This window comes from Aulonocara sp. 'chitande type north' Nkhata Bay, linkage group LG23 (assembly GCF_057382095.1).
Source record: "Aulonocara sp. 'chitande type north' Nkhata Bay isolate Kocher_YH1m ecotype deep benthic linkage group LG23, A_spYH_male_GT1.1, whole genome shotgun sequence".
In the NCBI taxonomy this organism is placed as follows: domain Eukaryota; kingdom Metazoa; phylum Chordata; class Actinopteri; order Cichliformes; family Cichlidae; genus Aulonocara; species Aulonocara sp. 'chitande type north' Nkhata Bay.
Window position 1 is genome coordinate 42,742,985 of NC_141365.1, and position 12,257 is coordinate 42,755,241.

At 41.2% G+C, this 12,257-nt stretch overlaps 1 protein-coding gene across 2 annotated transcripts in view; it reads left to right on the forward strand.

The window, feature by feature from the left end:
- Nucleotides 1–12,257, forward strand: part of LOC147302520 (protein FAM184A-like) — a 78,468-nt gene that overhangs the window by 57,408 nt on the left and 8,803 nt on the right. Inside the window, exons 17-23 of one of the 2 annotated variants that reach the window (XM_086282681.1) lie at nt 2,719–2,872; nt 3,434–3,561; nt 3,687–3,871; nt 5,813–5,959; nt 6,123–6,240; nt 7,002–7,106; nt 10,614–10,981. In XM_086282681.1, the coding sequence (XP_086138807.1) occupies nt 2,719–2,872; nt 3,434–3,561; nt 3,687–3,871; nt 5,813–5,959; nt 6,123–6,240; nt 7,002–7,106; nt 10,614–10,981 (1,205 nt within the window). The remainder of the gene's footprint in view (nt 1–2,718; nt 2,873–3,433; nt 3,562–3,686; nt 3,872–5,812; nt 5,960–6,122; nt 6,241–7,001; nt 7,107–10,613; nt 10,982–12,257) is intronic. The other variant, XM_086282682.1, reaches the window with a different exon arrangement.

Sequence of the window (12,257 nt, forward strand, 5' to 3'; positions counted from 1 at the left end):
CTACCTGCCTTTTGTTCTCTCTGAAAAGAAAAGTAGAGCAAGTTCTAACTAACTTCTCGGGGGCTTTTACTAAATACATTACAGTAGCCTTTCTTGTTCCACTGTGGACTTCACTGCAGTCTTCTTTGAACTCATCTGTTTGTACACACAGTAAAAGTGCGACGAGGACAGTTTCAACAGCCTCACTAGTGCAGCAACAACAGCTGCTAAATGCTACCATCGTTCACTAACAAGTGCTGTGACTGAAGCAATAATGTGCTGCAGTAATTCTAGTAGCAAAAATGTCTAACTAAATTAATAAAATCTGTGATTTTAAATATGATTTAAGCAGCAAACCTTTGACTACTGAATGCAGCATTTGAGAGATTTACTGTTGCTTTGTACTGTAGTATTAACGTGACTCTAGAACACTGTATGTTGGTGGATCCTGTATGGCTAGGCTGGAGTTTGGTGTTGCAGAGATTTCAGGGTGACGATTTTTTATAAAATTTGGTTTGATCTGTCACCTCAGCCGAGTCTGGCATCAATAAATGTTCAGTTTAACTCAGTCTTATTTATATAGACCAGCACAAGTCACTTCAAGGCACTTTATATTGTAAGATAAAGAAAATAATACAGAGAAAACCTCAACAATCAAACAACTCCCTTTGAAGAAGCACTCCCTTTGAAGAAGAGGCAAAAGTGGGAAGGAAAAACTCCCTTTTAACAGGAAGAAACCCCCAGCAGAACCAAGCTCAGGCAGGGGCAGCCATCTGCTGCGACTGGTGTGGGTGAATGGATTTGATAGTTAACTCAAAAACAGGATGATGATGTACCGTACTATTAGCTAGTATTTTTTACCTATGTGATTAAAAATGACTACAAGGCAACATTTGAGCAGAAAATATATTTTATATATTTTCTTCAAGTCATCCAAAGCACATGTGACAACTGCAGCAATAAAACTATGAAAAGGTTAGCACTGCATGTGAACCATGATTGGTATTCTGTCCAAAGCTAGCTCTGCTTATAGGTTGATTTAGCTGCTTGAACAGCAGAGTAAGCAGTGACCTTGTGTTGAAGTAATGTTGACTGAGATTTCTTGAAGAAATGTTTTTGACTAAATCCATCAATACAAGAGCGTGAAACAACACGTAAAACAAGACCACTCAGAGAGCGCAACTATCAAAGGGCAGGTTTATTAACACTGATGTTTTATTACAACATGATGATGTCAACCCGTTATGTCATCATGGTGACATCATAGCAACATCATAGGGACAGCAGTCAAGCTCATGTTTAGCCAGCATATGTAATCATGTCCCCCAAGGCCTAATATGTTGCTGTTATCGGTATCACCATCACAGAAAATCTGAAAATGCTGTTTTGAAAACTGTGGACAAACAGACAGAGTACACACTCCCTCCATTAGGGAGGAGAACAAACTAAAAACTTGCTGCTAAACTTAAATTAAAGAATTAAAGTGTCCTTTAGCTGTCTATCGGCAGGAGAGTAGAGAATTGTGCTTCAGTAGCTGATATATCCACATTGTCGCTTCCCGTGAACTTTGTAATACACAAGTAAACGCCTATTACCATTATAAAAAAAATGAAAGAAAAAGACTGACAAAAATAAGAGTTGACCTATCGTTTTACTTTTAAATCATCAAATTAGTTCATGTGCTCCTCTGGCTGTATCCTGTGTCTTTTTATAGTTCTGTAAAAATGTGACTTTCAGTACAGAAATCTGCAGCTGCTGTTCCTCTCTTTTCACCTGTGTTCTTATCTACTTTTTTTTATGTATGTAGCAGTCTGTGATCAGCAAAAGTCCTTAAAATAGTGCTTTATAAGAGGTACACAACTTGATTTGTCGTCCTGGGAGCTTCTAGTGTCTGACGTTATTTCTTCCAGAGAGGAAATTATAGTGTGGAAGGTGCTGCAATTTGAATTTCCAATATAGTCCACAGCACAGCAATGATTACGTGTAGCAGAGTATCCATTGTGAAGTTCAGCGAGTGCTGGTCAACAAAACTACTTGAGACCAAGTAAAAAAGTTTTTGAGCTTTTCTAATATTGTTTAATGATCCTTTTATGTCTGCCACAGAGTCAAGAAGTGCAGAAGATTCATAGCACAATCAAACCCCTGAGGAAATTCCCGGCTTTCTGAGCCATTTTATTTGGATCATTTACTTTAATTTCACCACTTTTCTTGTTAAGTAATATTAAAATGAGCCAAACGATATAAATTATGGTTGAGGTAGTTTTTTTTTTCGTTATGTGGCACTGAGAGGATGTGTCAAAAAGCTCAGTGATTTTATACTTACACTCTTTAGTCATTTTCAGCCTGTTGATGGATCTCGCTGTCAGTTCTGCTTCCTGAAGCTGAGTAGCTTCCTTTTTTTATGCAGTACATAGTGGGACAGTCGCCAAAAGTCTTTGTGTGTTCTTAATATTGTCACTTTTCCTGTGCCAGTCTGTTACTCAAAACCAGCTTGGAGCTGTGGTTCGATTACACTGTTCATTTTCTCTCTTTGTCTTCTGGCTTTCTTTTTACAACATTTCACTTTTATTTTTCAGCCAAAAATAAAAAGGAAATATTGAGTCAGACATCCAAACTACACTTTTCTCAAAACCATATTTTTCATGTAACATATTGTGTCTTGTCATCTTCGTCCTTTCTCTTCTCCTTCCTTTCCGTCCCTCTATCCTCTTTAATCTCCCTCGCCGTGCCGTCTGCCAGGCCCTCGAGGAACGTCTAAAGCAGGAGCAGCGGGAGGAGGTTCACGCTTTGAAGGAGGCCCACAGGAGGACTTTAGAAATCCTCAGACAGCAGTCGGACCAGGAGCTGCAGACACTGCGATTTGAATTGGAGGACGAGGGGAAAGCAAAGCTGGGTAAATGATGATAGATATAGTAAACGTGGCTTTGACACGTCTAGGTTTGTAGTTATCGATCGGGGTTGTTTCCACACTGCCAGGCTCGCTCTGTGGCGTGGTTTTAAATTGCAGCAATGATTTTTTCCCCACCCTTTGGTGATTGTGTTTCTACCTACTGAGATGTTCTGGTTCTGTTTCGGCCTGCTGTGATGATGTTTTTGTCCATAGTGATGACAACAAAATCACCTTCATTATCTGCCTATTGCTGTTTAGAAGAATAGGAGAAGAAAGAAACATTTGGTGGTTAAATCGTAAGACGCTTTAGGAAACCAGGATGAAATTAACTAATGGTGAAATCAGCTTTCTGAGATCTGTGAACATGTGCTAGGTGATAAAATTGATCTCAGTAGTTGCCTCCAATATTAAACCAACTAAAAGAATAAGTCGTGAAAGTACGATGTAGGAAAGGAGTCACAAAACATGAGAATATCTTTCATTTCTTCGCACTGTTGTCATTTTTCTACATAAACTACATAAGAAATGATCCCTCACATTACCTGTGGCGTCTCTTTCCTGCAGCCTCTCTTCGTGCAGAACTGAACCACCTCCACGCGACAGCCATCGAGCATCTGAAGCAAATCCACCTCAAAGAACACGCTGCCACCAAACGAGAGCTAGAGAAAGCAATGGAGCACAGCCAAAAGCAGGTGACACTGACAGTGGTTTAGTTCTGTTTTTGTTCTTGTCTCTCAGTGTTTCGCCCTAAGTGATCTCAAGGTTTAAAAGCCTTCTAGCAAATAACTGCCTATTCTGTCTTATGTGCATCCTCTAGGAACAAGATCTCTTAATTCGTATCTCAGACCTGCAAGCGGAGCTGTGTTCCCGTAGCAACCGTATCACCGATCTGGACCATGAGATTCACTCTCTGAACCAGACCATCGACACGCTAACCAGAGAGCTGGAGCTGAAGGGCAAAGAGGTGCTGCGGGTCCGCAGCGAAGCTAACCATCAGATAAGGTTCAGTAGCTCAGCAGACATTATCCTCCCATTACCCTTAAATACTCTTGCTTATATAAGAGTATTTAAGTAAATAATATTTGTGAAATTTTTGCATCAACCATCCAATTTTAAATATGCATTCACAGCATAAAACTAGAATTTCACAGCTGCCTTTTAAGTAAAGATGACATCACATTTGTGAAATCATGTTAAACTTGCGTCTGTATTTTTAGTCTTTTTCTGAGGATTTACTGAAAAAAGTCACGTTTATTCATAAGTGCAGTTTTTTCAAGCCACTTTACATTAGACGTGTTTTTCACAGTCTAAAAATATATTTTTATTTCATTTTCACATATGTAAATTTTTTTCCAGTGTAGCTCTGTCTGACCATTTCAGTTAAAACACCAGTACTTTGTTTATTGAAGCCATAGCTATATAATACCCAGTAAAACAACAAAGTCTATAGATGTCCAGATCTATCAGTGTAAGCATTTATTTATATTAATACTGTATTCTGATCAGTTTCTGGTGAACTTTAAACATGTTTTGCTCTAAATCAAGCACAGCGTTATCAGCATCATGCTTTAGATAAAGTGGGTAAAGGACCTCTCAGCTCAGAGTTTCATGTTTTACACGCCTGCTTCCACAACTCCAGCCTATCTGTTCTAAGCCAGCAGAGTTTGTATTGACTTAAAATGAATCAGTGTTGCCTTCCAGCTTTACGACAGGCAGTATAAAAGATGGATGTAGCTACCATGAAGACATTCATGGTATTTAATTGCCATCTTGGTTTGGAGCAGGGCTTGGTCTGTCTGCATATTATACCCTCATTGTCAGTCACAGGTGGCTAGCCAATCAGCATAGCCCAGATAATCCTCCGTTTTGGAACATGGGATGATCAAGATTTACAAAACAGACTTAATTTTTTATTTAATAAGATCCAAAATTGGCTCATAAACTCGGCAGGAAAATGTTTATAGAGGTCAACACACAAACCATAGGTTTCTGTAGGATCCAGTCTTTTTGTAGCCACCACTGTCGCCATCTGGTGGCTAGAATGCAAGTTAAGGCACTCGTGCACTGGTTTCATTTTTCTTGCGTGGAAAAACGCCACAAAGTCTTTTGCCTACCGCATTTTGACTCCCGTGCTCTTTTTTATAACCTAAAGACCACTGTGACTATGTTTGCTTCTCCAGCTTTAATGAAGTATTCCAACAGGGTAAATGTCAGCGTCTTTCAAGCTTAATTTGTTGTTCGTAACACAGACTTTCTGTCATATTTGTCTGCCCCAATGTGAGAAAACACTAATTATATTAGGATAGTTTTTTTTAAATTAAAATTCCTCAAGAATTGCTGAAATGCCCTTTTCTAGTGGTTTGAGTGCTACTGTCCAGTGTTAAGCTTGTAAAAACAGTTACTTTAATGAGTGAGTGATGCTAAAAAGAAAATGTGAAAGCAAAACCACAGCCATTAAAGACGGATGTTCGTCCGCTACTCGTGCAAGCGTTGGCAGCCTGTGCCAGTAACCCTGGCTCTGCTTCTTCACATTTCTTATAGGAAGTTTAATTCTAATGGTCCCCATATGTAAATGAAGCACACTCTTCATTACGTTCTTTAACTTAGATTGCAGACACATAAATTAACACTCTGACATTGACACAGTAAGCACTGAGGGACCGGATGCTCCCTGTACCAGCTGTGCTTTGTGTCCCAGCAGAGTTCACTTTGCAGCTGCACATCTTGCTGTCGGCCTCTATAATTTACTGAAATGCGATGTCAATGTCACAGGTCCCCCTTCCGGGAAATTAAATGTACTGGTATAGAGGCAGAGGAAAAGTCCCAAAGTGATTATTATTTAAGTGTAAACTTGTGATACTTGGTGGCACTTTAGGAAATATGCATCTAGCAGAAAAGTTCGCCTAATGATTTATTCATTTATGACTTCTGTCTTTGCTGCAGAGCTCATGAACAAGACCTTGCAAAGAGACACGAGCGAGAGATGGGGGAGCTCAATGCAATCCATCAGAGAGAAACACAAATCATGCTGGCTGACTTCAACAAGGCCCAGGAGGTCCTCAAAGACAAGATTTCTGCTCTACAAATACTGTAAGACATAAAACCGTGTGATGAAACCTCTTCTGTGGCTCTTTTGGGCTGCTACTGTTTCAAGATAGATCAAAGTTGTCTCTGTTTTGTCTTCCTTTTGTCTCTCTGGTGCCACACTTTGTTCCTGTTTATTTAACTCTTAATGTTTCCTGGGTGCGTCCAGGTTGGAGGGCACAGAGGAGAAGTTAAGAAACAGAGAAAGCCGACCAGAAGACCTGCATGTGATCGCAGAGCTCAGAGAGATGGTGACTGAAAGAGAAGCTCTGGTCAAAAAGCTGGTGGTGAGTAGACGCGGGGGTCCATGAGTCCAGATCTTGGCATGGGATAGTCTCTGAGGAGTAAACTGAAAAATAGACATGCAGTTCGTGAGAAAGTCTAAATCAAGGATTAATCGCTGGAAGCGAGGTCAAACAGTCAACAGTTCTCAGGGTTAAAAATGTATTTCTTTGAAAGTTCCTTCATCTGACTGCATGTAAGGGTCTCGACCAGCAGATGTTGTTTACTTAGGAAAGAAAAGTTAGCGAGCAAGCTGCGTCTTTGGGATTTGATAAAGATCCTGCGATGCAGTTAAATGTTGATAAGCAGAACTCGGTTTGAGCGATGTCTCTACTTCTTCACTCTCACTCCTTGTGCGTGGCCCTTCGAGGCACTGTGGAGGACCTGTGTCTTTGCAGCATGCTGCTGATAACTTCATGAAGTCTTAATGTGGAACCGCCCTTTGTGGTTCTGCTGTGTGTCAGTCGGGATCTCAGTAGACTTTTTTCAAGATGCTGATCCACAATTCACTTTGTTATTCTTTAAATTATGAATCCATGTGTGTAAACAGGATCGTGTATGTGCGCTTGCTTATCCTTCGAATGCAGGACAGTGAGTCAAGAAATTATTGATTTGGTGTAGTTTTAGTTGAAAATACTGAGGGAATGCAAACTTTATGAAACTGTGACTATTAAAAATGTGTGTTGGCAAACAGACAGAAGAATAGTGGAGTGTGTTTTGATTGGGGTGGAGTTTGACTGCAACATGTTGTCATTTTTTTATATAGGATGACAAGAAGTTCTACCAGCTGGAGTTGGTCAACCGAGAGACGGGATTCAACAAGGTCTTTAACTCCAGTGCCAATGTCGGTGTCATCAACCCTCTTATTAAGGTGAGTGGGCTCATTCCACACTGCTTTTTTTCACTGTGAATGGTGTGGATGCTTCAGTCTTACAGCATACCAAACTTCTGTACAGCTGAAGTCATCTGCTTCACCTATTTACCCGGTAAGTATTAAGTCGTTTTCACACATGAACTCTGGTGGTCCCTTCTGACATGTAGCGCTCAGCAGGACATACGATGCCTGCTCGCTTGCTTTTAACTCTCTAGATAATTGCCTGCATTTAGTTAATTGCCACAAACAAGGACCACACGGGTTAAAAAGAAAACACTGTTTAATGCCGTTCCCACTGCTGATATTGAAAAGTTCAGGCCTGCCGTGCATGTGTGAAAACGGCTTAAATGTATGACTGAGTGTTTTACTGTAAGGATCTATCTTTAACACTGTATGAACTCCAGAGAATGTAAAGACCCACATCCACGTACCAAACACATATTTCTTATCATTTATTACATACTCAAACACCCAACATATGATATATAGTGCAAATGTACTGAGATCATCCTTGAAGATAAATGGAAGTAATCCCCTTGAGTCATAAATTCAAACCAGTGAAACCTGTAAAGGTGAGCTGCACTCTGCAATGAATCAACTCATCCAACAGGCTGAGGATTGGAGAAACACCAGGGTAGTCACTGCATGCGTCTTGGCATAGTTACCCAGCTTTGTTTACAGCCGCCAGATGAAGTTATTGATCATTATCCCGCCTAATGAGGGTAGCAAACATAATTTATCCATATAAACTATGTTTCTTTATTATGTAGAAATAGATTTGCAGCAAGAGAAAAGCACAAGGACACTAAAACCTTCTGTGTTGCTATTGTACCTGATTATCTTCACGCATTGTTCTGCTACCAGCTGTAAGAAAAGAAGAATGTTTGCGGCCCGTGTGCTTGTGTAATCTTCTTGTCTTCCTCTTTATGCTCCCATTTTTTCGTCTGTTGTCTGAGCGCCATTGAGCGTTCTTCCTGAAACCTGGTGCCCATTGCACACGACTCATGATAACTGTTATCTTTGTACAAAGCTGCTCATCATCCTTCATGTGTGAACACAGCTGTCACAGCTTCAGTTTGAGTCATTCAAGAACAATAACACTTGATTTCAGTATCATAACATCAGCTCATCGTCTCCTCATTTCCATCCTCCTCCTCCTCCTAATCGTGCCTGTGTTGCTCGCTGTGGGTTGTTTATATTGAATAACATATGCATGTTCAGTCCTTCGCTCACACGTCTAAGCTTCCAATGTGTAGGACTGGAAAATCTCTCAGTTTGCCAACTAGTGGGGATATCAAGAAAGTGAGGAAGATAGCAGCTCTCTCTCTCCAGCAAGTCCCCTCAGGGAACACTGAGAGATTATTCAAGGCTACTCTGTGCCTATATTTTAATTTATGCTCTTTTTTTCATGCATTCTTTGCTGACTTGCGCTAAACATATTTGGTTGATCCCCTACAAAAATATTGCAATGCCAGTGTGTAGAAAATATATTAATGAGGTTTTGCTGCTGCTTGTTATAATATGTAATCTAGTGCATTGTGCATTTGGCCATATGATAAACCCTTGTGACAGCCGTCCAGTGACAGTCGAGGAAATGTACTTTTTGCCGTACACCGACCAGGCATAACATTATGGCCGCTGACAGCTGAAGTAAATAACACTGATTATCTCTTCATCATGGCACCTGTTAGTGGGAAATATCAGGGAGCAAGTGAATATTTGTCCCCCGAGCTGATGAAGGAGAAAAATGGTCAAGCGTGAGGATTTGAGCGAGTTTAACGAGGGACAAACTGTGATAGCTAGACGAACAGGTTAGAGCATCTCCAAAATTGCAGCTTTTGTGGGGTGTTCCCAGCCTGCAGTGGTCTGTATCTATCAAAAATGGTCCGAGGAAGGAACAGTGGTGAACTAGCAACAGGGTCATGGGTGGCCAAGGCTCACTGATGATTGGGTACAGAAGGCTGTCTGACCTGTGTGGTCCAAAAGATGATCTACTGCACCTCAAACTACAGTAGTTGATGCTGATTCTGACAGAAAGGCGTCAGAGCATCACAGTTTGTTGACCAGACACGGTGATCATGGTGATGATGATGCTTTGGGCAATCACACTGTCTTCTGGGAAACATTGTGATAAACGTTGTGTCCTGCCATCCATGTGGATGTTAATTTGACACGCACCACCTACCTAACCACTGTTGCACACCGTGTACATCCTTTCATGGAAACAGTATTCCTTGAAGGCTGTGGCACAGAATAATCTGCCCTGCCACAAAGAAGAAATGGTTTGAGGAGCACAACAAGAAGTTTGAGGTGTTGACTTGGCCTCCAAATTCTGGACCAATGCTGGACAAACTAGTCCAATCCGTGGATGCCCCTCCGCACCACTTACTGGATTTAATTCAAGGGTAGACCAATGCAATATTAGGCTGGTGGTCATAATGTTATGCCTGATCAGTGTATGTTGAAACATTTTAAGGCATAATCTCTGAAGAGACGATAACTAAAAATCTAAAAAAGATTGACGGTTGTGTTAGCAAAAGCTGCCACAAACTGTATTGTATTCCCCTACCATGTGGAAGGCGGTCCTTCCAGGTAAGATAATACAAGGTGTGATCAAAAAGTTCTATAAGCTTTACAAACAAAAAAATAAAAGCCACACATCCCAGATGAAATATTCCTGCTCTCCCACTGTGCACCTCTGGTCTACTTCTAACTTGGACTTTTAGATCACTGGGTGCCGTGTTCTGACCACTTTGTGGTCTCTGCAATTTTTTTGCACACAAAAATCTCAACTTCTGTGTCAAACTCACCAACCTTTTTGGATGAACATCATCACTGGTGATGAGTTGGGTCTCCAGCTATAAGAAGATGTGGTACATCAGGTCACAACCAACACCAGGAGCGTGCTTTTCTCTTTTTTTCCCAGTGTTGACACATCTGAGGGAGAAAAACATGGTGTACCTTAATATACCCACTCAAAGTGCACTGAAAACAGTTTTATTGGCCATACCAATGCAAACTTTGTATGACACTAGTTAGTTTGGACTCCCTCTGTCGTAAAATGAAACTGATATAGTGGAAGAGATCCAACATTAATACCTGAATCGAATAGGACGTAATCTTAAAATACCAGGAATGGTACTGGAGTTAGTCCAGACCTGCACGAGGAGATTCCTTGAAGAGGATCACAGTTCATTTTAAATCAGGTAAGATTTCCGCTTTTTATGAGTGGAATCACAGAACTTTTGATCACACTTAGTAGACTGGAATTTGAAAGATGCGTATAAGCACTTTACTCCTGCTCTTCACTGGATTTGCTTAGGCAGGGATGCAAGTTTAGGTTAAAGGTCATTATCTGAGATGATGCTAATAGCTTTAACCACTTTGGTTACCATGGAAACTACACAGCATGACAGGCACGTTGTTAAAACCAGTTAGTAGTTTGATCTGAGTTAGCTAAAGATAGCCGGCATTCATGTCTCGCCTCTCTATGTGTGTCTGTAGTCAAAAACAGGCAGCCAATCAGATCACCGCTTCACCAGCTTTCCTAGCCATTCAGCTCTCCGATTCGTCAGCCCTCCCACCATGACTCATGAAGGACAGGAAGAGGAGGGACGGGAGGTGGAGGAGGTAGGATCAGGAGGCCCTTTTGCGCCTCCTAACTCCCCCCTCCAGAGATCCCTCCCCCGACTTAGGAAACCCCTTCCCCTATTCAGCCCTTATCCTCCTGCTCCTCTTCCTCAGCATCCTCCTCCTCCTCCTCCTTCTTCTCCTCATCCTCCACATCATCCCATGCCAAGCCTTGCTCTTCCTCATGCTCCTCATCCTCAGGAATCTGTGGTGCAGCATCAGGGCCTGCAGAGCTTCGGGAGGTGAGAACTAAAGTGCATTTCTGCTACTGCTGCCCACCGTTCACCTTCACTTCACATATTCAAGCAGTGAATTATGTGATGTCTGCTGCTGCTTCCACTATCCCAATCTTTCACCTCACTTCTTAGTTTCCCTCCTTTCTGTCCTCACCCCCTCACCCTCAACCGAGGTGAGGTTTATATTTGATCAGCACTTATGGACCAGCTGTTACTCCTATTTTTTCCTTTTGTTCTGACAATGTCCAGAGATGAAATATGAGAGACAACTTCTTTTTCTTTCTGTTCTCTACTTTTTATCATTTTAATTTAGGCCCGAGCTAATACGAGTGCAGCATTGATCTTTTCATTTCACGGAACACTGCAGCCTCGCTCCATTACATCGGGGTCAACACCCAAAAATAGTGAACATGTAATCTCTTTTTGATACATTACGCACATTAACATCACATTTTTCATTTTCTCAATGTGGTGCAATCAAAGACAGAATCATCTTTGAAATGCACTGTAAATCCTCGTAAAAAATATTTTACAAAAAGATGAGAACCAACCCGGAGACAGTGCACTTACAAATCAGTCTCAGTGGGACTTTAAACTGGGAGTGAAGCAAAGAGGCAAACAAATGATTGCTTTGAAAGCTTTGCAGCAACTTGCAAATGTAAAACTTGAAAGAGAAAGAAATAAGAAATAGTTTTGGGCTTTGTTCTCTCCACAGAAGGCAGTGGACAAACAAATGAAGGAGTTCTGTTTGCTGCGGCCGTTGATTAGAAATCATTGGAAGGTCTGAGGCTCGAGGGTATAAACTGCAGCTGAACCGCAGACTTTGTTTGAAAGTTCTCCAACTTTTTCCCATCTCGTAATCGAGCTGCAGTTTAGTTTAAAGCTGAAGTCTGTCATGTTTTTGTGTTGTTTTTTTACTTTACTGCTTCTTTTGTGCTCGTATTGTGCAATCTTGCTATATCTAAACAGTTACCAATCATTGCCACCACCCGTTATGCCATGGATCCTTAAAAGGAGCAGCCAACTATAACAAAAACTGTTTTTGTTCATTTAAAGTGTCCCAAGCTTTATGCAACATGTCCAAACTTCCACTGACCTGTGCACTGATTGCAGGCTCAGGAATAGCATGGAAACTGAAGCACCTGAGTAATATACATATGTGTCCGTACATTTACATCTACAGTGATTTACATTTGGCAGTAACCACTCTGCTCTGGGACTCCATTCTTCTGCTAACACATTCAAGGAAAGCATGGTGACTGTATCAGAGGGGTGGAGGTGG